Source organism: Colletotrichum acutatum, assembly GCF_030867785.1.
Source record: "Colletotrichum acutatum strain CBS 112980 chromosome Unknown BDZ83scaffold_22, whole genome shotgun sequence".
Taxonomy (NCBI): domain Eukaryota; kingdom Fungi; phylum Ascomycota; class Sordariomycetes; order Glomerellales; family Glomerellaceae; genus Colletotrichum; species Colletotrichum acutatum.
In genome coordinates this window covers 145,483-172,225 of record NW_026849016.1, presented here as the reverse complement: position 1 = coordinate 172,225, position 26,743 = coordinate 145,483, and the positions used below count along the sequence as shown (strand labels likewise).

General features: G+C 53.5%; 9 protein-coding genes across 9 annotated transcripts; 6 read left to right on the top strand and 3 right to left on the bottom strand.

Moving 5' to 3' along the window:
* Nucleotides 1-209: 209 nt before the first annotated feature.
* BDZ83DRAFT_749769 (ribosomal L32p family protein) lies at nucleotides 210-679 on the bottom strand (the record flags this gene model as incomplete). Its single annotated transcript, XM_060513814.1, has 2 exons — nucleotides 210-259; nucleotides 319-679. The coding sequence occupies 2 exons, from the start codon at nucleotides 677-679 to the stop codon at nucleotides 210-212; spliced, it is 411 nt and encodes a 136-aa protein (XP_060367769.1).
* Nucleotides 680-1,525: 846 nt separating this feature from the next.
* Nucleotides 1,526-2,701, top strand: BDZ83DRAFT_749768 (septin; the record flags this gene model as incomplete). Its single annotated transcript, XM_060513813.1, has 3 exons — nucleotides 1,526-1,640; nucleotides 1,754-2,316; nucleotides 2,372-2,701. 3 exons carry the CDS (start codon nucleotides 1,526-1,528, stop codon nucleotides 2,699-2,701), a joined length of 1,008 nt encoding a protein of 335 aa, XP_060367768.1.
* Nucleotides 2,702-3,218: 517 nt separating this feature from the next.
* Nucleotides 3,219-4,737, bottom strand: BDZ83DRAFT_611793 (guanylate kinase). Its single transcript, XM_060507680.1, has 3 exons — nucleotides 4,370-4,737; nucleotides 3,854-4,173; nucleotides 3,219-3,782 (listed from the first exon to the last, which is right to left on the bottom strand). Exons 1-3 carry the CDS (start codon nucleotides 4,476-4,478, stop codon nucleotides 3,525-3,527), a joined length of 687 nt encoding a protein of 228 aa, XP_060367767.1. The 5' UTR covers nucleotides 4,479-4,737; the 3' UTR covers nucleotides 3,219-3,524.
* A 4,285-nt stretch (nucleotides 4,738-9,022) lies between these two features.
* Nucleotides 9,023-12,068, top strand: BDZ83DRAFT_717566 (glycolipid anchored surface protein; the record flags this gene model as incomplete). Its single annotated transcript, XM_060511960.1, has 2 exons — nucleotides 9,023-9,043; nucleotides 10,680-12,068. 2 exons carry the CDS (start codon nucleotides 9,023-9,025, stop codon nucleotides 12,066-12,068), a joined length of 1,410 nt encoding a protein of 469 aa, XP_060367766.1.
* Nucleotides 12,069-14,730: 2,662 nt separating this feature from the next.
* Nucleotides 14,731-16,714, bottom strand: BDZ83DRAFT_649319 (uncharacterized protein; the record flags this gene model as incomplete). Its single annotated transcript, XM_060510262.1, has 2 exons — nucleotides 14,731-15,759; nucleotides 16,274-16,714. 2 exons carry the CDS (start codon nucleotides 16,712-16,714, stop codon nucleotides 14,731-14,733), a joined length of 1,470 nt encoding a protein of 489 aa, XP_060367765.1.
* Nucleotides 16,715-18,096: 1,382 nt separating this feature from the next.
* On the top strand, nucleotides 18,097-19,409 carry BDZ83DRAFT_186910 (uncharacterized protein). Its single transcript, XM_060501561.1, has 2 exons — nucleotides 18,097-18,126; nucleotides 18,351-19,409. Exon 2 carries the CDS (start codon nucleotides 18,402-18,404, stop codon nucleotides 19,254-19,256), a length of 855 nt encoding a protein of 284 aa, XP_060367764.1. The 5' UTR covers nucleotides 18,097-18,126; nucleotides 18,351-18,401; the 3' UTR covers nucleotides 19,257-19,409.
* BDZ83DRAFT_649318 (uncharacterized protein) lies at nucleotides 19,406-21,776 on the top strand (the record flags this gene model as incomplete). The annotated part of the gene is made up of 3 exons (XM_060510261.1): nucleotides 19,406-19,497; nucleotides 20,319-20,473; nucleotides 21,472-21,776. 3 exons carry the CDS (start codon nucleotides 19,406-19,408, stop codon nucleotides 21,774-21,776), a joined length of 552 nt encoding a protein of 183 aa, XP_060367763.1.
* A 96-nt stretch (nucleotides 21,777-21,872) lies between these two features.
* BDZ83DRAFT_186933 (uncharacterized protein) lies at nucleotides 21,873-22,857 on the top strand. The gene has a single exon (XM_060501562.1). It carries the CDS (start codon nucleotides 22,093-22,095, stop codon nucleotides 22,822-22,824), a length of 732 nt encoding a protein of 243 aa, XP_060367762.1. The 5' UTR covers nucleotides 21,873-22,092; the 3' UTR covers nucleotides 22,825-22,857.
* A 584-nt stretch (nucleotides 22,858-23,441) lies between these two features.
* On the top strand, nucleotides 23,442-25,494 carry BDZ83DRAFT_749764 (ATP-citrate synthase subunit 1; the record flags this gene model as incomplete). Its single annotated transcript, XM_060513812.1, has 2 exons — nucleotides 23,442-23,909; nucleotides 23,962-25,494. The coding sequence occupies 2 exons, from the start codon at nucleotides 23,442-23,444 to the stop codon at nucleotides 25,492-25,494; spliced, it is 2,001 nt and encodes a 666-aa protein (XP_060367761.1).
* Nucleotides 25,495-26,743: the final 1,249 nt, after the last annotated feature.

Genomic DNA, 26,743 nt, shown 5'->3' with positions numbered 1-26,743 from the left:
GTTGACGCCGATTGGGACAGAGGTGTAGGCCAATGCCGCTTCAAAGCAATTCGATTCCACTTCACTCAATTCATGACCAGAGGACGCCAGTTTGGTGACAGCTAGGCACATTGGAAGAAGGTGATGGATTGTCCCAAACGCCAAAGTATGCTAACCAATTGTACACTTGAATATACACGTCTCGAAATGTTACACGGCCATTGGGCGATTTAAACGAACTTTCCTGAGGGGTTCTCCTCATTCCACATGTCCTTGATCTCTGCACAATGATTGTCAGTTCGACGTGTACAGAGGGTGGCTCTTGCAAGGGAGACGTACTGCTCAGGCAGTGTGGGCATACCACGTGCTGCCTCTTGATCTGGCCGCAGCCTGGGCACTTGCACAGGGACTTGACATCCTGCAACGCCTTGCCTGCCATCTGCCTGTGTCTCTTCTTCGAGTGAGAGGTCTTCTTCTTGGGTACGGCCCGCAGAATGGACTCCCAGATGCCGCCGAGCCAGGCGGGGATGTTAAGGTTGAAAGCCGGAAGCGCGAAGGAGAGCGCCGGGAGGAACGAGTTGGTGACTTGGCGTGTGTAGAGAGAGAGGATTCTTGGTGACTGAGCGAAGGCTGGTGCGGAGATGCGGGGGAAGAGGGAGGTCATGCGCAAAGGCTGCGCGCCCATGGCGATGGCTGCCATTTTTCTTGGATGGTGATCGGTCGATTCGAGCTCTGATGGAGGGGTCGTCGAGGAGTCAGGGACTGCCGAAAGGAGAACCGGGTTCTTGGTTGACGACGGTATCGAGTCGGACCGAAAGTTGTTTTGCCGCCAGGTATCGAGGGTTCGTGGCTGCGTGGCTGCTCTGTCGCAAAATTGTGTATCCACGTTGAAGCTGCTACTACACCACTGTCGTGCACATCGCGAGGCTCAAGCTTGTTCCATTCCGAGCCGGAAAAAAAAAACGGCTTGCGACCGGGGAGCTGTCAATTGAGATCTACCAGCCAATCACAGCTTCGGTAGTGCACAGACCGCCATCAGCCAATCAAGGCGATGGAGACCCCTTTTCCCCTTTCCCTCCCACCCCCCCCTGCACCTACCTCCCTGCAGGGAAATTATTTGTTTGCTGGAGTGGAAGGAGCAACCTATTAGCTGCAGCCAACGGCGACAGCCAGTGCCTGGCAGACAGGACACGGGGGGCACTGGGGGGTGGACGGGGACGGGTAGCAAGCAAGTGCCAGCAAGAGAGGAAATTACCCTTGGTTGGGCCAAATCATTTGGTTGACTTTCCCACCTGGGCTCATTCTCATTCACCGGCTTCTGTCCTCCAGAAACATCCGCCAACCTCGTGATCCTCTTTTTCCTCTCTCCCTGCCCATCGCCTTCTCCAACTCCGTCTCTCCTCCCCCCCCTTGACGAGGCCGCAATTCGAAGTTCGAGTAACAGATACCTTTCTTGGAATACAGAAACGTATCTCAACTTCACTCCTTAACAGCACACACTCACGCGCACCGTTCACTCTCGCTCCCTTGCGGAAAAGCTGTCACAATGGCGCAGCCTCAAACCATCTTCCCCCAGACCCATGTCGGTTTCGACAGCATCACGTCCCAGATTGAGAAGAAGCTCCTGAAGAGAGGCTTCCAGTTCAACGTCATCTGTGTCGGTAAGTTATTCCCCCCGCAATCCCAGATCACAATCACTGGCCTAGCAAGCTGGATTGTCTCCCAAGGTCGCGTCGGCAGTCGACTGATTGTATCTCGTGTTTCCACGATATAGGCCAGACTGGTCTGGGCAAGTCCACCCTGATCAACACCATCTTCGCCTCCCACCTCATCGACTCCAAGGGTCGTTTGATGCCCGATGAGCCCGTCCGCTCCACCACCGAGATCCAGGCCGTCTCCCACATGATCGAGGAGAATGGCGTCCGTCTGCGCCTCAACATCGTCGACACCCCTGGATACGGCGACCTGGTCAATAACGACCGCTGCTGGGATCCCATCGTCAAGTACATCAAGGACCAACACTCCGCTTACTTGCGAAAGGAGCTCACCGCTCAGCGAGAGCGTTACATTCAAGACACTCGCATCCACGCCTGCCTCTTCTTCATCCAGCCCTCGGGCCACTCCCTGAAGCCCATCGACATTGTCGTCCTGAAGAAGCTGTCCGATGTCGTCAACGTCGTTCCCGTTATCGCCAAGTCCGATACCCTGACTCTCGAGGAGCGTCAAGAGTTCAAGGAGCGTATCAAGGAGGAGTTCGCTTTCCACAACCTCAAGATGTACCCGTACGACAACGACGAGTTTGATGACGAGGAGCGCAGCTTGAACACCCAGATCAAGGTCAGTCATGCCATCTGTGGCCCGCGCACATTCCAATTGCTAACATACCTTGCAGGATCTCGTTCCCTTTGCCGTCGTCGGCTCCGAAAAGTCCATCATTGTCAACGGCAAGCAGGTTCGCGGTCGCCAGAACCGGTGGGGTGTCATCAATGTTGAGGATGAGAACCACTGCGAATTCGTCTACCTGAGAAACTTCCTTCTCCGCACCCACCTCCAGGATCTCATCGAGACTACCTCGCAGATCCACTACGAGACTTTCCGTGCCAAGCAATTGCTTGCGCTCAAGGAGAGCAGCGCGCACGGTGGCGGTAGCAGACCCATCAGCCCTGCTGCTGACCGTGAGCTCAGCCGGAACTCTCAACGAATGACCTTGAACGGATACTAGTTTACGGACATCCCACCCCCACCTACTCGAGGCGCCTGACGGCCATGATACTCTTGGGCAGCTGGGTTTCTGACGACTTTCAATCTCATGGTGTTATGCGCAGACCAACAAAAGAACAGGCACGGTACGGCCTCGACAGCATGCGGATGCTGCATCGATCAGTAATGCAGAGGGGAGGTAGCAGCTGCTACGTCCATGGGAAAGCTTGGCGGAAGTGATTTCGCATGGGAGGCTCGAACATGCTTGCGTGGCGCACGGATATAGGCCCATACCCCCTTCTCTAGACTTGATGGTCGTTGTTTAAGTACTCGTGCTGGCGAAAATAGTCCAATATTCCCCCTTTCCGCCTCATCAGCTGGACGCACTTCTACTGTTTTCTTATTTCCGCTTTTTTTTTAAAGCAGCATTTCAAGCTCGGCTTCACTTGTACCCCCATTTTCTTCTTACACTTTAATCCATTCGTACTCTGATAGAGAGTTCGTTTCGATACCTCGTGGAATACAACCGACATGGCTTATGACTTGCGGGCTTTGACGTTTCTTGTGATGTGTATTCCTCTGTCCTAAGTAAGAATGGTAGCCAGAGGTTTCTGCCACATGTGTGTGTGGCTCTATGGGTTGCTTTTATACGCTCTCATGTGTGTATATATGCTCACAATGACCGCCCGTGCTATGAAAAAGATCCACAGCCCTTTTGTGAACTCTTAAAGGATATTCAGTTTCCAACGCCCCGTCCACCGTGTCATCCACTCCAACCTCCCTCTCTCGCTCTCTTTCTCTTTTGCGCGCTCCTCATTATGGTCGACGACGACGACGACTCCTCTCTACTGAGAAGGGTTGTAGACAAAGTCCTCGAGAGTCTTGTACGCCTTCTCCAGGTCGTCGTTGACGATAATCAGGTCGTGGACGCCGGGGGTCTTGGAGTAGGCCAGCTCGAGCTTGGCTTGCGCGAGGCGCTTCTGGATGCTCTCTTCCTTTTCGGTGCCGCGACCGCGGAGTCGCTTCTCGAGCTCTTCTTCTGAGGGGGGCGCGATGAAGACGTAGCGGGCGGGGAAGTTTGACGTCTTGATCTGCTTGACTCCCTAGATTTGTGGTTCGTGTCAGCATTGCGGGTGGATTTGCCGCCAGAAAGGAGGGTGTATAGCAAACGTGCCTCCATCTCGATGTCGAGAACGACGAGCTTGCCCTTGGCGGACTGCTCCTCGATGGTGGCCTTTGAGGTGCCGTACGAGTTGCTGCCAAAGGTCGCGTGCTCGACGAAGCCGTCCTTTGCGACGAGGTCGTCAAAGGCGTCCTTTGTGACAAAGTGGTAGTCGACGCCGTCCGCCTCGCCGGGTCGCGGGCCGCGGGTGGTGTGGGAGACGGAGAGGGCGAAAGAGTCTGGGTGGCGCTCGAAGAGGAGCTTGTAGAGTGTGCCCTTACCGACGCCCGAGGGGCCGGAGACGACGATTGGTCTGCGGTCGGAGGGGAGGACTGTCATTTTGGAGGAATTAGTCTTTTTTGTGATTTTGCGGTTCCCTTTCTTGTTCTTCTGGGAAGGGAATGTTCTTGGGCCGGTTTGGCAGAGGGAGAGAGAGAGAGGTTGGAGGGGCAGAGGTGAAATTGGGCCGTGATTCGGAGCTTTGGGCGAGGAAGTGACGATGTATGAGAGGACAGCGGTGAAGCTTACCTGGCGCCATTGTGCTTGCAAAACGAAACGGTTGACTTTTGGGTATGAATCTTGTCAATGGAGGTTGTCGTGAGAAGGCGTGGGTAAAGGGTCGGAGGCGGGGCAACATTAGATGGAGTATCGGTCAAGGCTTCAAGGGAGCAAGAACTCGCTAGCCTCGAAAGTTTCAGAGGTCTACGGGCACGGCGGCGGCGGTCGGAGGAGGGGAGGAGGGGGGCCAGAGGAGGGGCAGACTGGATGAGAGCGGGTTGGGACGGGCGGTCTGGACAGTCACAAGCCTCAGGGTCGGGAAACGTGGAGGAAGGGGGTGGACGGGACACAGGCAGGCACGGCGGGGAGTTGGGGGACGCGGTGACACTCAGGTCGCTGTACGGATGCACTGGTGCAGTGGTGACTGCGCGGCAGGGTAAGGTATCCAATGGTGGTGGGGGGAAGCTCCTGCCGGCAGAATTGGGGGTAGCATATGCCGCTGAAGAGTCAACGTTGGGCGCCCCATGAGTCAGCGGGGCGGTGTATTGGTGCCCGTTGGGGGCATGGCGACAGGGTTCACTTTGTCTCTGATTTGCTCCCTTGCATTTGGCTGTTGCTTTTGCCCTGACGAAGTAGCGGTATAATAACTATTTGAACAGTCAACACTGCTTTTCAGAAGCTCGAGCCTTACCTTGAATGAATTGCATAAGCTGAGCAGCTTCCATGATTACTATCCATGCTTTCAATGGACTGTCAGCGCTAAGTTGACATTGGATTCAGTGTAAGGTAGTTTTGACTACTTTGTGTGATTTCCCTTCAACTTCTAAGCATGGCTGTATATCATCAGTGAGATCATATTTTCCCTGCATTGTTCATTCAGACAACTCTCGCAAAGTCATTGATAGTTCATCTCGATCCATGCTGTGCTTGGCATCTTCCATGTTACGGGCAGGATACCCGGATTCGGACTCAACTCATAGAAACCGTGGTAGCAAGGTCGTAAATACAGACTCAGCTTACAACGTTAAAGGAAAAGGCGAAATAAATACCTGGACTCAATGAGAACACGAGTTTCCACAACTTTTGACCAGCAAGTACAACATCAAGCTGTCGACGGTGGTAGGAATCTCGAAGAGGGCATGTGTTTCATGTATCCTAAAGTTGACTGACGCAGCATTTATTATTGATGTTCAAGCAAGAATACAATCAGTCAAGTTGCTAATTCTACTGGGTGTGGTTACCATCTCATGATGCTCTTCCAGTATCGTCCACGCATAGTAGCCTAATTCACCGGACCCAAATGCCCATGTGTATTGGAAGTAGGTCAAATCTAAACTCTTACACACTATGTGAACCCCTTCAAAGAGTTCATCCAGACCTAGCCTGGAAAATCCGGGGAGATGCAGTAAGCGTTGAAACCCTCTATCGTCGCACTCCCTTCTCGAAGGGGGAAGACGAGAAACTACCTACCAGGACACTGTCTTTTCGATCTGCCGCCTTCTGAGACCACAAGACGATGTGAACTAGGTCAGAATACCGTGTGTTAACTATTCAAGGATTCTTTTAGCTTGCTGCTGGTCGTAAAAGGAATATCATTGTCAACGCCACTCACGCAGGAGCCTGTCGGCCTCTATCGGTCGTCGCCACATTGCTGCTTCATAACGTATCTCAATGAAAAGGCAATTTCGACGCCCGCGAAATTGTTTACAGACGGACCTGCATTGAACTCCAAATCAATATTTCGTGGAGCACATGATCCATCCGAGGAGAAGTCTCACTGTGCTGTCGCCTCCTCACAAACTCCAACATGTCTACCTTCTGAGAAGACGCGATCGGCGCCATCGTCACCCTTGGATCATGATTTGAAAAGTCATACATAGCTCAGAGGTATGATACCACACAGAAAACAGATCATTTGTTTGTGTAGATCTCAGAATGAAAAGGTCGGAATATGAAAAGGAGTCAGAGGACTACACGCCGTCGAACAGGTAGGCTGAAGATTCCCCTTGAAATAGACTACGGTCTATACAGGATATATACAAACTACCACACTGTTCTGGATCTTGCTACCTATCGCAAAAAGTCGTTCGGGCCTTGATAAGTGATTGAATTCCTCAAGTACGAAGATGATTCTTGAGAGCGAAAAAACAGCAATGTTTTGCGTCGGCTCCCTAGCCCTCATCTCTGATACATGCCACCTATTGTCTGGTCAATCTATGATGAAATCCCCTGTTTGTGTCTCTGTTCGATGAACGGAACCGGCTCGGGAAACGGCAACGAGATCGTCGCCTACATCCTTCCATCTTCCGAGATAGCCAATTGGCATACTCCGTATACACACAGCAAGTATCTGCCAGCCACAAGTAGGAAACAGTCAATATAGCTGAAGATTCAAACTTCATTCGGCACGATAAACCACGTAACCCAAAAGTGTCCCATTTCTTGGCAGCAAATTACAATCAACCTGAAAGCGTACGAACTAGCAATCGAGGGCATTCAGAGCGTGGCGCAGCCCCTGTGAGCACGGCAACGATCACGTCCGACCCATCCGTATGATAGAGGGGCCAAATACCGTTCACTTGTTTCTTCGTCGATCTCTCAGTGTTCGGAAGTGCCGCACAGTTGTGGTGGTTGGTGTTGATGTTGCCGGCGAGATGGCAAGAATGTCGAGTTTGAGGATACGGCACTGGCCTGGAGCCCTAAGACTTGCATATCTGGTGATGGCGAAACCTCTGAAGAGCTTCAATGAACTTGAGAATGCAACATCATTGGTGAGATGGTGCTTAAAATAGAAACATAGATCAAGATGATAGCCAGGCTTAGCCAACGGTAAGGCTTTGATTGCCGGCCCACGGCATTCTGGAGTACCCTACGCTATCTGCCCGGCCACCAAATCCGGGGTCGACGCCATGTAGCTTGCATTGGAATGCAAAAGGCTCGGTTGGAGATGCCGGATAGCGCGGGCAAGAATGTGGGTCGGGAAGGTCGGCCGTCGGAGCCGATCACGGCACGGAAGCAAGGTGCCGGGCGGGGCCGTGTCTACCGGTCTGTTGTCCCCCCCCCCCCGCCAAGAGTCAAATAAGATGGGGGCCGTTTGGTGAGTGAGGTAATAATTTGCGTGTGGGGGCCCAGCAGGGGGATGCGAGTCTATCACAATCAAGCACTTGTGCTGGACAGGACCCATTCACCCGGCCGAAATACGATGTGCTGGGCCACTGGCAAGTGCAATCTTTTTGAACCCCATCGTAAAGAGCCAGTCACGGGGACGACAGTGATGGGGCATCAAAAGTGGTCGACCCCTGACGGAGTACCACTTGCGAGAGGATTTCCTTTCGTGTTCAACGGGCCCAGCGGCTCCACGGCACGCGGGACACCCGCGTTTTCCATGCCATGCCGTGACATGCGATGCACCGCCCGCAGCCGCCGTAAGGTAGTCTCGTGCCTTGCAGCTGGTAGGGCGCTACTAATGACACTAGTCGATGGGGGCAAACGAACTGCGTGATTTGTGTTCCTAGATCTCGTATGGTAGCACGAACTTTCGGCGCAGAACAACTGCTAAGGTACGGTGGCTTGTGAAATACCAGCGCTGAGAAACCATTCTGCGCATCGACAAGGCTTCGTCATCTCCACCAACACAGCCTAGAAAGTCAGCCGCAAGAAACCTAAGCCCAAGGCTCCAATTGGCGGTTGGACCAGTCGCCATCTAGGCCAGCCAGATCGGGAGGTTGTCGGGTTCACGTGGTTGGTAGTGCGTGGAACAAAGAACCAAGTTGGGTGCTGACCAAAGGCAAAATCGTCTCAAAACAACCGCCTCTGGGTTCCCGAGTGCCTTCTTTGGGGAAGAAAGTTACAGAGACAGCGGTTTGCCCGAGCGTTGAGGCGGTTTTGGCTCGCAACAAAGGCAGATGTACCAGGCGGACCCTGGAAAAGTAGCGTCGAGATGACACCATGCTGAGGTGAAAACATCGGATATGTTCAGTGGTGGTCCTTGGAAGGGGAGAAGAATGCGAAAGTTCAGAATTGGCCGTGGTTCGTTCTGTCAATCAATCCACTCCGCCCGTTCCCCGTGTCTCAGAGTCTCCTGTTGGCTAGTCGGGACGCATTGTCCTAGGAAAGCTTGAACAAGTATGTCTCACATGGTTTCGAAGGGGACTGTCTCTTCCGGGAGATGTCTTTCTGAGTGGTGACGTTGAAAGCAGACTCGGACCTGTCACTGAAAACAACATCAGCTTACATGACCAGCAGATGTTATTGAAAGACGGTGCCTCTCGGTCGCATGTCGTCTGTTCGTAAGAGGAAGGCCCAAGAGATGGGGCCCTGCAGCATGGGAATGGACCCCAGCGGCCCTGCAGATAAACGAGCCCGAGGACCAACAAGGAGATTAGTTTAGGCTGGGAAAGTAATGAGAAGCCAAGCTTTAGCACATGCGGAGGAGAGAAAGTGGGCGACTAGTCAGCGCCCCTCGCTCTCGTCCACTGATTTGTTCGTTGCGTCGTTGCGAATTGCCCATGTCTGTTCAGTCTACGCCCGGATCAGCGAGTTGTCCGGGCCATCCCATGTTCTTTTCTTTCTTTCGCTTCTCTCGCGTTTGGGACTTTTGACTGTGGAGAGAGGGGCCGTCTCTGACGCTTCCCAGCCCAGTAGGTAGGTGTGTGAGAGAAGGGCCTTGCTTCAGGAACTGCGATGCCGAGAGGCTGTGTGTGTGTGTGTGTGACCTCTCGAGTAGAGAGTTTATATGGCGGGTGTGGCTGGACAACAACAAACGGAAAGAAAGGCAATTAGTAAAGCAGACTCTAGGCAAGGTCGCGAGCTAATGACGGCGATCTGTCGAAAAAGTGTGGTTGGAAAGATAGGACCGTTGGTCTGGAAAAGTCGGCGACGGGGGCTAAGGCCGCCTGCGAGACGGAAACCAATTCGACTTGTTTTTGACTCGCAACAGGGGGGGCGCAGAGGCAAAGGAGCCAATGAATGGGCTGGGCAGGTGAGCAGAGATGAGACGGTGATGTGAGAGCAAGCCTCAAGGTCTGAGAGACTTGGAGGGAAAAAGTCGCCGCAGTGGAGGGAAGTGCCGGCGGACTCGAGATGGGACGGAGGGACATCATCATCGTCTTGTCCTTGTTGTTCTTTTCTCTTCCTTTGCTTGTGGCGGTACCTGACGGAGTACACTTGTTTACCGTTCTTACCGTGCTTACCGCAAGGTCAACTGCAAAGTATCACGGTGGAGGTACGGAGTAAAAAAGGTACATCGAGGTCGAGGGTGGGAGAGAAGAAGGTGCGAAAGTGAGGTGGGAGAAATTGTGTGACGCTAGGCCGAGATGAGACAAAAGCAGTGAGCATCGTATCCAGCAGGCGGGAGCCAAGGTGCCTTTTCCATTTTTAATTTACATGTCACGACTTCCCTAAGTTCCCTCGCTGTGTCAAGTTTCGCCGTTGCTCCTCCTTCTTATTACTATTACTTGCCTCCTCTTATTAGCCCAGAGCCTGTCTGTCGCACCTGGTCTCGGTTCTCTTTTCTCTCTCTCTACGAATCCGACTGACTGGAGACCTCTTACCGTTTGCAGTCTGCAACACTCGCTCGACAGAGTCGCGCCTGTATTGTTCGTCTGCCCGTACACTCGCACACCACACCCTCCTCCGACCACTTCAAACCTCGTTCCTCTCTTCGTTTCTCGTCACTCTCTCAAACCACATCCACAAATCCACAGAAGAATTGTTTCCTTTTTGGACCTTTTTTAGTGTCTCAATTCTCTTTTTTCTTGCCTTGCCTTGGCTCACCACAAATACCCACATTCATCTTCTCGACACTCTCTTGGATTCCGTCCCACCTTTTAGACTAAAAGGCACGACCAACCGAAGAATAACGACTTCACCAAATACTTCTACGACTACACGTCTAATACCCAACGCCTACCAACCCAACACTACTACCTCGAGATAATCCTGCTAATACCTATTCGCAGCCATGCTTGTAAGTTGTAGCCCTTTTTATTCTTCTATCCCTCCTCCACGGCGCTTCCATTGGATCGTTTGGCCCAGCCGACCGGTCCAACCGATGCAGCAATCCATCGCACGGCGTCGATCAGGGCGCAAGAAAACAAGCCAAGTTCCTTTGCTGTTGGTTCATGTGGAGAGACATCCCCACGGGCCATCGTCAAATTCCTGCACATTGGCGACGCCACATTCTGTCGATCTCCCTCCCCCTCATGTTCCTGCTCTCTTCCTTCTCCTAGACATGCTGCAACACCGACATCACCGTGCAACTTTAATCTAATTTGGCGCCAACCTGCAGGTCCAAACTGCTCTCGTCGCATTGAGTGCGACTCTGGCTGCCGCTGTCAAGCCTCTCACCGTCAAGGGCAATGCCTTCGTCACTGAGGGCGGCGAAAAGTTCCAGATCGTTGGTGTCGACTACCAGATTGGCGGCAGCGCCGGCTACGACCCTTCCCACGGTCGCGACCCCCTCAGCGATGGTGACATTTGCTTGCGCGATGCTGCCCTTCTTCAGCGCCTGGGCGCCAACGCCATCCGCGTCTACAACCTCGACCCCAACCTGAACCATGATGCTTGCGCTTCCGTCTTTAACGCAGCTGGCATGTACATGATTCTCGACGTCAACTCTCCCCTCGTCGGCGAGAGTATTACGAGCTTCGAGCCCTGGACCAGCTACTACGCTGCCTACCTCAACCGCACCTTCGCCATCGTCGAGGCTTTCAAGAGCTACCCCAACACCCTCGCTTTCTTCTCCGGCAATGAGGTCATGAATAACGTTCAGACTGCCGAGTTCGTTCCCCAGTACCTCCGCGCCGTCACTCGCGACTTGAAGAACTACATCGCCAAGCACTCCGACCGCGCCATCCCCGTCGGTTACTCCGCTGCCGACGTGCGCGAGATCCTCGTCGACTCCTGGAACTACCTGCAGTGTGCTGAGAATGGAGACGCCAAGGACCCCAGCCGCATCGACCTCTTCGGCCTCAACTCTTACTCGTGGTGCGGTGATTCCAGCTTCAAGACCTCCACCTACGACCAGCTCGTCTCAAGTCTGAAGGACACCTCTGTGCCCGTCTTCTTCTCCGAGTTTGGCTGCAACCAGGTCACCCCTCGCCCCTTCACCGAGATTGGCTCCATCTACGGCTCCGACATGAACTCTGTCTTCTCCGGAGGTCTCGTCTACGAGTACAGCCAGGAGGACAACAACTATGGCCTCGTCAAGGTCAACGACGATAAGTCCGTCAAGCTGCTCATTGACTACCAGAACCTTGCCACCCAGTACAAGAAGGTCGACTTCAAGACTCTGCAGGCCACCAAGGCTCCTGCCTCCTCCCCCGACCCTCCCAAGTGCGCCTCGTCTTTGATCAAGGAGAAGGGATTTAACAACAACTTCACTCTGCCCGACGTTCCCCCGGGTGGCCAGGACCTCATCGACAACGGTATCAAGAACAAGCCCTCTGGCAAGATCATCTCCATCTCCGACTGGACCGTCAAGCACAAGGTCTACGATGTTGATGGAAAGACGGAGATCACTGGCCTCGCCGTCTCTCCCCTTGCCGACTCCGACTCCAACACCCCCGGCACTAACACTGGCGGTACCACTATTCCTGCTGCCACCGGCACCTCCACCCCTACCGGCACTTCCACCCCTTCGTCGAGCACCACCCCCAATGCCGGCATCGCAATGCGCCCCGAGGTTGCCGCTCTTGCTGCACCTCTGCTTGCTCTTTTGTTCTTGTAAAAGCTCCGGAAGCGTACGCTGGATGTTGTATGTGGCTCATTAGGAAGGTTTGGAGGTAATGACTTGGTTTCTTTCTGGCATCATAGATTCCCCGCGGTTTGTTTATAAACCTCAATTGATACTTATTAAGACTTGAGCTATGTCACAGGTGATGAGTGCTCAAATATTGTGCAAGGTAAACCCTTCCAATTGGTGTAATTTGAGATTGGCGATGGTTCGCGACCGTACAGATCACGATGGTTCGTGAGACATCTTTAGGAATCTTGATGAAGGAACTCACGTCTTAGACGGCCGTCCTATATCGACATACCTTAAATAAATGAGATGCCCACGGGAAACTATTGGCCGGAGGCGGCACCAAGATGTAGGCTTGCTGATTCTGCCCGAAAAGCCAAGTGACCGACACCGATCTATTGTCTGCTCACCTAGGATAGTTCTAAGAAAAAGAAGGAAATGTAGATCGGTACCACTGAGCTGCGTTCCGTTCTTTTACGTTCTGTCGGCCCCCAACATATTCGTGAATGTAGGACGTGAGCGAGATGATGAGGGGTTGGTAGTAGAAGGAGCGAGAAGACGGGTGGCATGAAGGAGGGAACGCGGGACTCACTTCCCTTAAGATGTGGAGAGAACTTTAACTAACCTTTGGTGCAACTGGTAGATAGCGTGCAGGATTAAGACCCGATTGATTCTATTGTAAGATACCTGCCCGTGCCGTTGTTAAGCTGACTGAGTAAGAACGACGAAAGCTTCCATTACGCTGGAACGGTTTAGCTATATATACGGCCTTCGCCCCAAGGGAAGATCATCTCGACTTTGTTCAACTGAAAGGTGTCATTCTCAGTCATCCTGGAAAGAGTGACGAAAGCCCCCCCACTAGTCAAAACGTATCTCACTTTTGTAGTCTACCATAGCTCTAGGATAATATCAAATAAGCAGCCTCCTCCCAGCCTGACTATACTGAGACTTGTCGATAACAATAATCTCCCCAAGTGAGAGGAACAAAAGCTAAATATGCAATAAAAAACCAGAGAGCGTATCATTTTTATATCCTACCGTAGCTCTAGGATAATAGAGCCCCTTAACCCTGTTCTGCCAGAAGGGTCGCTGCTGATCCTCTCTGTTTTATCGGGGGTCGTATAAAGCTCCAAGTACATAACGTTCATCTATTCTAGACCAGGACGTTTCTCACGTTCGCAAACTTCCACGACGATCAAGTAACATGTATCGAGATGTTGACTTGTGAGTTGTAGTGCTCTGGAACTTTGCTTTGATATACGAGAGAGAAGTCTTTAAATTTGCCTTCGCAATTTGATAGCCTAAAGCTCGAGAGCAGAAAGGAAATCCGTTTATTTACGAGGGCCCTTTTGACACCTGCGTCTCCTCTGCCCTACTTCTCTATTTAAGTTCTTCCCCGTCGTCCCTAATTACGCTTCACTGGAACGTATGTACAAGCGGATAACGAAAAGTCAAGGGCGGAGTGCGGTTCCCAGCCATTCAAAGAGTGTGTACAAGTTCGTCTAAAGCAAGTGGATGGGTTGAGGCTGAACGTCCAAAGAAGTAACAGCAAAGAATCGAACCACTTCGCAGCGACGAGACTCTGCAGACACAGATGGCCTCCAAACAGCACTTGCCTCCTTGGCCATGGACTTAATCCAGACCAAGACGGCCTTAGCTCGGCCGTGGTTCTCTAACGTGACGAGGGCCGATGATTAACCAACTTATCCAGCACCATCGTTGCGCTAAAAAGTGGTGATCTCATGTCTGAACCGTAAACCCCAACGTTTCCCCCTTTCTTTTCGTGTTCCAAAGTTTTCCTCCACGTCGTTCTCGACCATGAACGTACTCAAACTTCACCAGCTCATGGTCGTCTTAGCCGAACTAATCATGTCCGTTATGTAGCTGGGAATTCTTCGATATTGTGCAAAAGCTGAATACCTTACTGCCTTACTTAAAGCGAGTTAGAAAACAAACGTGAGGGACAGAGCGCGCGTGGCATATAGAGTACGTCAAGGACCATACACATACGTCTGTGAAGAGGACTGCATAAGCTGGGTGCTTGAAAGAAACCACCACCGCCAGCCATTCTACAAACGCAATAAAAAAAGCTTGAGATGCAGAAGACCGTACATGCTACGTCACTTTGTTAGGAGAGCTTCAGAACGTGTTTCCTGTCCTTCTACTGATATACATGGGACAAAACTAGACTCCCTCCCCCTTTATCTGATAGGTATGATCACTTGACCAGCTCAACGAGAGGAAAAACATCCAACACTCGTCTATACATCTCAGGTTGATAACCGAACACACACACACATGAACATCACTTTAATCACTTGAGTCACAACAACATTGAAACGAGAAACAAGCATTGAACCTTCAGCCAAGATCACATTACAGAGCGTCTAATTATTTGCTCATCTGATCGTCGACCATGCCCTCCATACATACGATACAAGGACCCGGCCCTCGACCTTCCCGTCAAGAGCATTTGTTGCACCAGCCGTCATAAACACCGTAAACTTGCAAGCGTACAAGAAAGTGGGCAAGATACCATTCCAAATACCAGGCAAAAACTTTCCTTTCGTCTAAACCCGTGATACCAGAACTATGGCTCTCCAAGTCCACCCCCCCAAACACACATATTTCATTTCATTTATACCGTTTAACCTCTGAACTCCTCAGCGCCACTGGCCTCCCATCTGCCGGGGACGAGGGCCAGGGGCACGATACCGGAGACGTGCATCTCGGGGCCAAAGATCTTGGCGTTCAGGCCAAGTTCTTGGGTGGCAGCCTTCATGTTCTTGAGACCCTCCTGGTAGTTGGGGCCGGCACGACGGACCCAGATCTGGACCTTGTGCTCGTTGAGCTGCTTGGCGTAGTCGCGAAGGGCGCGGATGACACCCTTGAATGTGCTGGCGACGTTGGTGAAGTTGGCAATACCACCACCAATGAAGAGGACCTTGCCCTCGTCGGTCAGGGGAGCGCGGAGCATGAGGTCGAGGACGGTGCGGGCGTAGTGGTAGGTCTGAGACTCGGTGGGAGCACCAGAGTACTCACCGTAGTTGGCGAGCTCGTCGGCGAAACCAGAAGAGGCAATGGCATCGGCGTAGACGACGGAAGCACCACCACCAGCGACCAGAGTCCAGATACGTCCGTTGGGGTTGAGGACGGTAAGCTTGAGGGAGGCACCGGTCTTGGCATCAAGGTCGGCAATGTAGGCCTCCTCCTTGGTCAGCTCACGACCGAAGGGAGCGGGGAACTCCATTGGCGGGCCGGCATCGATGTTGACCTTCTCGCCGTTGGCGGCGGCGACGTTGGTCAGACCGAGAGCGGCAGGGGAGCGGGCAATAGCCCACTTGACACCGCACTCGAAGTCGGCAGTCTGGTCGAGCTTGGCAGCAAGATCGAGGAAGTGCACAGAGGCGGAGGTGGCATCCTCGTTAGGGATGACAACGAGGGGGTTGATCTCGAGGTAGGTGAACTGGCACTCGACGTAGACGGCGTACAACCGGGTGATGAAGTCGACCAGCACGTTGTGAACACCCTTGGGGACCTTCTTCAACAGAGACGCGGCGATCTCGTCGTTGGAAGGGTATTGTGAAAGGTCGACGGGGATCAAGAGCTTCTCAGCCTTGGCGTCAACATCACCGACATCAACGCCACCCTCGTGGGTGAAGAGAATCCAGTCGCCCTATCGAAGAGTCCATGGTTAGCATCGAAGATTTGAAGTGAGGGTTTTGACAGATGAGGCATAAGGGCCGCCGTGTGCATATGGCAGCTTCTGCAAGAGGCATGGGTGAACGGGGTGGACGGGCCACAGGCCTCGTCTCGTGGCATCCGTTCGTCCGGTTCGGGAGAAAAATTACCGGAAAGGGCAGTCCAGCGGCCGGAATCCACTTATTTGACCCATGGATGGGAAATGCCATAAAGCATGCAAATTTCTTTCCATGGTTGCCAAACAAAGTTTTCTTCCAGTTATTCTCACTTTCAACCGTCGATGAGTTTCACTTTTGCAGTGTGACGATGCGTTGGTGTTTTCACACCCGCGCGACTCATTGATGGATGGACTGCCCACTCCGGCCCCGCCAACGAATTGGAGAAGACGGCCCGCCACGCCACGCCTCGCCAGGAATCATCTGCCGCTGCCGCTGCTGCCACAAAGCATCCGCCAGCTCGAAAGGGGAGGAAATCGGCGACAAACTTACATCTCTGACGGACATGATGTTGATGTAGTACTCGGTGTCTTGAGGGTGGGGAACGAAGGGCTCGACGAGGAATTGGCGCAGGACACCAGTGACGGTCTCGACCTTCTGCTCCTTACCAGCACGCTCGGCGATCCAGGCGCGAGCCTCGGGCCAGGTCTTGTTGAGGGCCAGGAGACCGCTCTTGCCACGGCGCTTGATCAATTGATCGGGCTTGGCGACGAACTTGACACCGGGCTGGAGAACCCAGGGGTAGGTGACCTCGGCCTGGTTGAGGACATCCTCGACGTTGGCGTCCTCGGGGAAGTGCAGAGAGCACAACCTGGGGGGAGGGTTGTGCTTGGTGGGGACGGGAAGAGGAGAGGCCTTGATGACGGGAGCGCGGGTGAGGTGGTAGTTGAGGATGGCCTTGCCGTCGGCCTCGAGGATAGACTTGGCGGACATTCTGGCGGTTGTGAGGTGAGAAAGAGGTGAGTTTTCTTGAGAGTTCTTTTCCCTGCTTTATTTGGCCTGAATTGGGAGCGGACTGGTCAGCAATTGCTTTTGGAAAACGAAGTGTATTTGTGTGGTTCGGAGTTGGCGCTGGAGTTCCACTGCCCGTCAGCCAGGCGTAGACTTTCTTTCAGCTGGCTGAGCTTCTGGCAGGAGCTTCGTTGGGCGGCAAGTGTCACCACGGCAAGCAAGCGCAAGACTCAAGATGCTCGCGCCGAGCTCTGGAAGAGGGGCATTCACGACCCAACTGGAGACTCGGCTGGAATGGGGAAAGACGAGACGACAAGATTGAGCTTTGGAGGGGTTTGACTGAGGCAAGGACATACCGAGAGAGAGAGAGAGAGAGAGCAAGTGCAACCAGGCGACGGAGTCGAAGTCTGGGGACGAAGTTGTGGTGAAGACCTGAAATCAAGTGAATGTCAGGAATCGGAGGTCGAATCGAAGTCGAGTCGAGTCAAGCAGAGCGGTGTGTGAGGGAAGAAAGAAGCGGCGAGGTTGAAGGAGAAGTATGGATTGGGGAGTGGGAGGAATGGAGTGGAAGGAGAGAAGCTGTGCTGGTGCGTGGAGAGAGAGAGAGGGAGAAGATCGTCAGCCTTTCAAAATTTTGGATTCTGTCGAAGCTCTCAGGGATTATTTGTTGCTGGGACTTCGGGGAGAGGAAGAGCAGGAAGAGCGGACGAAGGAGGAGGGGGTGGGTGTGTGTGTGTGTGTGTGACGGTGGTGTGGTGGGAGGGGGAGGGGTGAGAAAGTGACGGGAGAGGGACGGGAGGTACATCTTGGGGCAACGAAGCGCGCCCAGGTACCGACCGGGATCGTGTGTTTTGGTGGCTTCGAAAATCGGTGGATTTTCACCTTGCACCTTGAGGGAGCTAAGGGACCACGCCAAAAAGTTTTGGGGTGGTGCGTGTGTTGTGGTTGTGCGGTGCAGTGAGGTGCATTGAAACCCAGAGACCTGTGAGAATCTCTCGCAAGCTCCGGGAGAGGGAAAAGAAAACTGGGGGGAGGGGAAAGTATTTTTGGGGACCGGGTGTATTTCTCGGAGGGGGGTGGGAATGTGGGAAGCTCCAGCCCAGCTGTCCATGCACGCTACCCCTCGATGGCGGTGGCAGAACACACGACACCTTACAGGGGCACACTCGACATATCCGCAAAAAGCAAGAACGACTGCGAGGAAAAACGGGTGGGAAAGTGCAAGTGTAATGGGAGGGAAGGGGCAACGGGCAAGACAGGCAAGACAGGCAAGTACCTGTAACCTGTACCTGTCTCTGTACCTGTCCTACCTGCCATACCCTTTTCAATTCTTCCCCTTCTTTTGGGACTCACCTTGAAATTGTCGACAACCTTGCAGGTTGAATTGCAACAAGGTATGCAATAAAGGGATGGAGGGGTTGAGAAGGAAAATGCTGGCAGGGCAGGGGAATTCGACCAAGATGGAACCTGACGAAAAAAAAAGTCTGGGGAGGGGGAATTTGGGAAAGGTGGATGAAAAAAAAGAGAGAGGCAGTGGTTGTTGAGAGGTTTAAGTGGATCTCGTCTCGTACCTTTTCGAAAGTCACTCTGAGGTGCTCACTCACTGACAATATTGCAGGCTCTAAAGACCAAGGAAGATCGAGTGAGAATCTCTAGGGGAGGACGGGAGATGGGTAAAAGAAACCTAACGAAATGGACGGCAACAATGATCGACCTATTTTCCCTCCCACCCAGGGGCGCAAGGCCGGCATTTTTACAGCTACACGCAGTACACAATCATGGCAGTACACAGCAAGCGTTGGACCACCACCTCTGCCGCCCTTTCCCGGATGATGGATCGATGCAACCCCAGCGCCAGAATGTCCGCCGAAAATCGCAGGGACCGCCATTTGTACATACACCTAGGTGCTGCATTGTTGTGCTCAGCAACCTTACCATCACTGATTCCAACATGGTCCATCAACATGCTGCAGGTGCACCACAGCCGAACGGGAAAGGGCAGAAGACAGACTGCTGGCTCCTGGATCATATGGAGCTTGAGGACGTTGCCGGTGCGGAGCGGTACGGCGCATCATCCTCGTCGCTTCGTCGCTTACACCGGCTGTGGTCTTCCAATGCTTCCAGACGATTCTCCATTCTCGTGGGTTGGGGTTACCTATCCGGACTTTACCTTACCTTGGGAAATTGGGGGTGGTCTGTTTCTGTTCTTGTCCGTCCCCCGTATCCGATCGAGATCAGGATCAGGATCAGGCCCTTGCCAAAAACGAACCGAGAGAAGGAAAGGAGAAAAAAAAGCCGTTGCTTATCCACCGGTAGCCAGCGGGAGACTGAGAGCTGCGTTTCCAGTGCTACCGATTCGGGCGCACTCGAGCGCCGCGGGATGACTTTTGATTTCGGACGTTTCTCATCTCGTGCGTGGAACAACGGACGGTGGCCCGGATGTCAGGTCAGATCCCCCCAAATTCGGTGTCAGTCAAAGTACGGATACACAAATTGGTCCAGGAACCGGGCATTGGCGCCGTAATTAGCCATGGCGCTGGGATTGGCACCTGGGACGACGACCAAGCACAGTCATCAAATCAACCTCGAGTGAGACGTTGGACTGCCTGGTCAGACGGCACATCGACCCCTACTCGTTCTTCGCTCCCATTGCTTGGGTTAGCTTCGCTCAGCATGACCTGTCTGGCTCTGTCATGTTCGAAAACCAGATCCCCAAGCCACGACAAGGAGCCATTGGCGATGACCGTTCGTGTTCCCGTACGAGTGTGAGTGGGAATAAAACAGAACAGCTCCTATTACTCGCGCATCCGTACACACACTCGGGTATCTTCAGGATGAAGGTGCGCAATGCCCGGTGGTCGGCGGAGTGATGATGGGGAGGACCGAAAACCGGCGGAGGTGGATGCGGCATGCCGGGTTTCGGGGAATGCGAGCATGGGTACTGAAATGCCCGTTTGGGTCTTTTTTTCTCAGTCTTTCTCTGCTTGTCCTAGTCGCGAGTCTTTTGAGTGCTTTTTTTTCTTCTCTTTTTTTCATCTCCGTCGCCGTCGCCGGTCTGTTTCGGCCGTGGTTTCTTCGCGGCGCTTCGCAATTACGACTATCGCCGCATTGTTCCGTCTGGCATCTGCAGTGTCCTTGATTTTTGAAATCTGAATTTTCTCTCAAGCGGGTATCTTGCTGCTGCTTCTCTTCCCTCTTTGGTCGAATAGAGTAAGGTAGTGCATCATCCCAAGTGGCCTTGTACCCGTACAAACCTGGATCTGGATGGATGCACAACATCGTCTCTTCCCCGTTTCTCTGAGTGCGTACACACATTCTCACGCACACAGAATCCCACACAGGCTTGGGAATAATACCTCGATTCCTTTGGCTGGCAGCAACAACCACCCTCCAGTCGCATGCAGCGATGGAAGGAATACGGGCAAGGAGGCGAGGCTGTTTTAGTGACCGCCTCGCCCCCACTCAGACAGGCGAGCCTCCCAGCGCCTCTTTCTACCTGACGGTGTAAGCCCTGTTGCTGGTACAGTGGTTGCATAGCATCAACGGTGTCTGGATAGGCGTGTGCGTGTAACCCAGTCGTCTTCAGATTGATTACATACAATCCCAGAAGCCATCCCGGCGGCCAAGTTGGCGAATGTCGATCCTCCCTGACAATCCAGTCCGAGGCCATTGGGCGAGACTCGAGATGCGGTCAAACCAAAGTGCAGGCTGCTGCATTCCCGAAAGCCCTTGTGCGTCAAGGTACGATAAGAGAGAGAGAGAGAGAGCTATGGGCGCCTCCCGACAAGAGGTATTGTTGGCGGTCAAGCGCCAAAGCCAGCCGAGCCGACTTGGTCTCAACTTGGACTGGTCGGGGCGGGGGGGAGCTCCCGGAAGTTGGAACCTCCAATTGGGACAAGAGAGAGAGACACAACCGCCATTCGATAGTAACACTGACATTGCGGTGACCGGCGGGCGGACACCGCCCGTCTCACTGGTTGAGTTCCCTTTGAGGTCGAGTGTCTGTCTGTCGGATGACGGATCTAGATCTTATCGTTGTAGCGTCTGTTCAGTCTGTTCCATCTGTTTCTGCCCAATGTTTCTGAGAGGTGCGAGTTGCACCAACCTGGAAACTATGTTAGCAGGAAAGGGCGCCGAAAAAAAAAAGACTGTGAGAGTCAGGGCTTGTGCAGGTACGCAGGTCAGCCCGTCCGCGGATGGAGCTGGTACCGGTACCTGGTCTATCCGCAGTTGCAGCGTCGTCCGTCTGGGCTCAAGCTCAGTCAGGTCCAGCCTGGGGCAGCAAGTGAGTGTCAGGCAGTCGTGGGACAGGGCAGCTTCCTTGGGGCAGAGAGAGAGAGCATTTAGGTGAGGTGAGGTGAGCTCCAATTTTGGCAAGGAGCTTGGCCACTAGCAGTCTAGCGTCCCCCAGGTACGGCCTTGTTGCCCTGTGTAAGTTATTTTTCTTGCCCTGTCCATGAGGTGCAAGTACCTTAGCTCAGGTTTTCTACCGGGACCTTTTTTCTGGGACCTTGCGATACGTAGTCCGTGAGGTAAGGTAAGGTACCTACCCAGTGAGGTGATGTTGTGTGGGGTCCGCCAGAAACAAGCGGGGGCCAAGGGTCCTTGCCCGTTTGCCTGGTTGGTGCGTGAGCTATGTGCCTTTGGGCGGTCCCATCGCATCTCCCTTTTTTCGCCTTTTCCCTTCCCTGCCCGCTGGCCAATTCAACACTTCAACAATCCACGGACCAATCATGTAGGGGGATTGGTCGGGAACTTCCCCAACTCTTTCGGCCGTCGCATGACGGAAGTCTCCATTTTCTCAATTCCCATTCCCCATCACCCCTCCATTCCACGCACCACCACGCACCACCGCGCACCACGCACCACACAAACCCAAGAAGAAAAGTCTCAGGCTTCTCTCTCTCTCTCTCAGCGTCCCAATGGCCCGACTTTGGCAGAGTTATGTGTCACTGCGCCGTCAAGCCGTCCCCAAAAAATCCACCGGGCCCTGTACCTGACCCGACGCAGTGCCGGCCATACTGATCGCCCGTACCTTCCCTAGGCACTTGCCGGTGTCGAGGACCCCTCCGCAAAGTACCTTGCCTTACTCCGTACCTTAGCCTTCACCACAATGGGAGTCCACAACCACCACCATTTCATCCCGTCCGTTGCTGCTGGTTCACCACTTTCTGCCCGCCCGTTCTGTTCCTGCCGCTGCAAAGCATTGTTTGGCATTGTTGGTGACCAGCCATTATTGGGATTGGGATTCGACCTTTTCCTTTCTGATCTAGAGCCAAGGTAAGGTACCTAATCTGGTCTCGTCTCGATAAGGACGTGTACAGACAGATACGGATACCTCCCTCACCTCACCTTGGGTAATGGAAGGTAAGGTACTCAACGTGGTCGTGTGTGCTTGGGCAAGTGCCAAGTATCAGAGGTACCTCTTTCCAAAGGCTGACTTTGACTCGAACGCGGACCTGTCCCCTTCCTCTTGTTGCTCATTGCGTTGCTCCCTCGGATACTTGGGACGCAAGCCCGCCAAAACAATCCCTGCTCACCATCACCTCACACAAACGCAAGACGCACCCACGCACCGCCATGTACCTCGTCCGCACCACGCACCACGCACCGCGCACTACATACGCACAGCACACCGTTCGTTCCTTCCTCCCACTCCCTTGCCGATTCCCGCTGGAGAGAATCCGACGTACACTAGCAACAAGCAAAAGAAGGAACAGAGAGAACCATGGTCTATGGAAAAAATACTTGAAAAAAAAATACTAATTCCACCTCACCAAAAACTCACACACCCTGCTGGTGGCCCGTCTCCGTGCTCCTCAACTACTTACGATACCCGACCTCCGTCCTTCTTCTCCTCCGACCCTCGCTCACTCTCACTCGACTCTCTCTCGCTTTTCCTCTCCTTCCCTCCTTCTTCTCACCCTCTTGCTGCTCTTGAGAAGCTTCCTTTTCTCTCTCTCTCTAACCCCCACGCCAATCCCTTTTCTCATCAAAGGATCTCTCCTCCGTCAGCTCGACAAAAAAAGAAGCTGGACTTTGCCGTTGTGCGCCGCTGCTTGATCCATCAGTACCTACCCATACCAGGTTAGACAGTCAACAGCATCACCGCCAGGTCAGTTACCGCTCCCCGAATCCTACCCACCCCGGTCATGTCAATCCTGCCCCTCCGACGCCTCTTTCCCACCTCCGAACGCTTCACACACACCTCATGTCACTTCCACACCCGCTCGCCGCCGCACATCGCATCAGACACGACCAGGACCAAAAAAAAAAAGTCTCTCCCACCAAGGAGCTGGGGCTACGCCAGCTACAAAGGTCCACTTAATGTCTGGTGGTGTCCCCAGCTGCCGATGAGCATGTAGCCTCGCAGATCCAACGATTTCAGCTTCCCTGAGCGAACTGTCGTCTCTCCGAGTCCCTCCTGAAATCTCACCTTCTCCCCACCATAATTCCGACTCGTTTGTTTTCCACCAAACTTCCTCTTACTACTCATCCTCCTCCTCCACCACCTTCAACCTTTCCAATCCTTACTTTGGACATCTTTCTCCTTCATCTCTCTCGCGGGCAGACATCCATAGACTTGTTTCTGGCGCCCATTGTCTGTTTCGAACAAGCTTGCTGACCTTGTTACCCCTCGCCAGAATCTTTTTTCTTCTTCCCTTGTTGAGACTCTCATCCTCCCCGACGAAGCTCGACTTTCTTCACAATGCCTTCGGCCACCACCCCCGCTAACGGTGCCAATGGCGCCAAGGCAGCCAGCGGCCTGTCTGCCAACGACAACATCACACGCTTCTCGGCTCCCAGCCGTCCTCTGAGCCCTCTCCCCGAACACGCTCTGTTCAACGACAAGACCAGATGCTTCGTCTACGGTCTGCAGCCCCGCGCCGTTCAGGGTATGCTCGACTTCGACTTCATCTGCAAGCGCAAGACCCCCTCCGTCGCCGGTATCATCTACACTTTCGGTGGTCAGTTCGTTTCCAAGATGTACTGGGGAACCAGCGAGACTCTCCTGCCCGTCTACCAGGAGGTCCCCAAGGCCATTGCCAAGCATCCCGACGTTGACGTTGTCGTCAACTTCGCCTCCTCCCGAAGTGTCTACACCTCCACCATGGAGTTGATGGAGTTCCCCCAGATCAAGACTATTGCCATCATTGCTGAGGGTGTCCCCGAGCGCGTAAGTCCCTCCTCTTCTCCTCTGGGTTCGAACCCCGCTAACAAGCAATCAGCGCGCTCGTGAGATCGCCCACAAGGCTCAGCAGAAGGGCATCACCATCATTGGCCCCGCCACTGTTGGTGGTATCAAGCCTGGCTGCTTCAAGATCGGTAACACTGGTGGCATGATGGACAACATTGTTGCCTCCAAGCTGTACCGCAAGGGTTCCGTTGGTTACGTCTCCAAGTCTGGAGGTATGTCCAACGAGCTCAACAACATTATCGCCAACAACACCGACGGTGTCTACGAGGGTGTGGCCATTGGTGGTGACAGATACCCCGGAACCACCTTCATCGACCACTTGCTCAGATACCAGGCCGACCCAGACTGCAAGATTCTCGTCCTGCTCGGTGAGGTCGGTGGTGTTGAGGAGTACAAGGTCATCAAGGCCGTTGAGGACGGTGTCATTACCAAGCCCATCGTTGCCTGGGCCATTGGTACCTGCGCCAGCATGTTCAAGACTGAGGTTCAGTTCGGTCACGCCGGTGCCTTCGCCAACTCCACCCTGGAAACGGCCAAGACCAAGAACGAGAAGATGAAGGAGGCTGGCTTCTACGTCCCCGAGACCTTCGAGGAGATGCCCCAGGTCCTCAAGGCTCTCTACGACTCCCTTGTCAAGAACGGCACCATCAAGCCCCAGCCTGAGCCCGTCGTTCCCAAGATCCCCATCGACTACTCCTGGGCCCAGGAGCTCGGTCTCATCCGTAAGCCCGCTGCCTTCATCTCCACCATTTCCGACGACCGTGGTCAGGAGCTCCTGTACGCTGGCATGCCCATCTCCGACGTTTTCAAGGAAGAGATTGGCATTGGTGGTGTCATGTCCCTTCTGTGGTTCCGTCGCCGCCTTCCCCCCTACGCCTCCAAGTTCCTCGAGATGGTTCTCATGCTTACTGCCGACCACGGCCCTGCCGTGTCCGGTGCCATGAACACCATTATCACCACCCGTGCCGGCAAGGACCTTATCTCCTCCCTTGTCGCTGGTCTCCTGACCATCGGTTCCCGCTTCGGTGGTGCCCTTGACGGTGCCGCTGAGGAGTTCACCAAGGCCTTTGACAAGGGCCTGAGCCCCCGTGAGTTCGTCGACAACATGCGCAAGGCGAACAAGCTCATCCCCGGTATTGGTCACCGTGTCAAGTCCCGCAACAACCCCGATCTCCGTGTCGAGCTTGTTAAGGAGTACGTCAAGGCCAAGTTCCCCACCCACAAGCTTCTCGACTACGCCCTGGCTGTCGAGACCGTCACCACCTCCAAGAAGGACAACCTCATTCTCAACGTCGATGGCTGCATTGCTGTCTGCTTCGTTGACCTGATGCGCAACTGCGGTGCCTTCTCCTCCGAAGAGGCCGAGGACTATCTCAAGATGGGTGTCCTCAACGGTCTCTTCGTTCTCGGCCGTTCCATCGGTCTTATTGCCCACTACCTCGACCAGAAGAGACTCCGCACTGGTCTGTACCGTCACCCGTGGGACGACATTACCTACATCCTTCCTCAGCTCGGCGGCGGCGGCGCACCAGGCGCCGAGGGCAGAGTGGAGGTGCAGATGTAAGGGTTTAACGATTAGCGGCGGAAGGTTACGGTTTGCCACGGGATGTGGCTATAGAAATGGAGTCTATGATTTTAACGTCATGCGAGGGATGATGGTGTGCTAAATGGCGTCTTGTACGACAAGCTATATACGTGTAGTGCTGCGCAGTCCCCCGGGATATACTAATGGTTTTGCCCGATTACCTTTTGAAGCATTGCCTTTGACGTGACATGAATAGTGACTACTTGCCAGCCTTGTCGACCGCGACATCGGGTACTTCCGAGACACTAAAGGCGCGCTTGTGCCCCCGCGGCGGCAGTGGCAGTCACTTCAGGGATCGGATGGCGGGCCGATACCAGCGTTCGGATGGAGCTCTGGATAAGCTTAAATTGAACATGTCGAACTGGTTGGGCCGTTCGGACCGCAATGGTGACCCGGCCCGGAAAGGTGTTGGCTTGGACTTATTACGCAATTTTCGGGATGCGTGAGAACCGGCAGCTTTCGTCGGCAACCTTTGACTTAACTTGTGTCATCTTAGGAGAATCTAGTGTTCTTCTATCAATCTCTTGATTTGATGTACGAATTGCTGAAGGAACAGTGAGGGCTTGACGGTACTAGACTATCTAGTTCTGTGTCGTCAGAGTTGACCCAAATCTTCTCAGGTGGCGCTTTAGACCAAGAGCGCTTCAGTTTGCTCTCATGAGATACATACTTGGGTAGTCCATTGCGAGAGAGGGGTTCCTATACAAGCCTTGGGGGGAGAAAGGACTTTGTGGCCTGCCTCTCACACCTTATGATTGAATTGAATTGTAGATAACAAGTCCGACTTGTTAAGATCAAATAGCTTGGGAGAAAATGACCACGCTAGCGAGTATAATGATCATGGCCATTGCCCCCCCCCCCCGGCATGGGATGGCATTTACCCAGTCGAAACGACCATAGAATAGCATCACGAGTTCAATTATGAATAGCTACTAAAGCATTTGGTCTTGCAAGAGACAACGAGCTCGTTGAAGACATAAACTTGACATGAAGGATATTTCGTGAGAGAGTTCCCCTCTTGTTTACGCCGTACGCATGATTGAAGGATTGTACAGGTTCTACGACTCCTTGTCTCGGACAATCCGCAGCAAACTAACACGGCCAGTCCAGATGCCGGCTGGGCCTTGTTGATGTCACACGTCTGTATTCCGTAGCCTTGCGAATTGGCCAATAATTCATTCGCGCGGGACATACCAATCGAGCGGCTTCACTCCTTCTGAGGGGATAG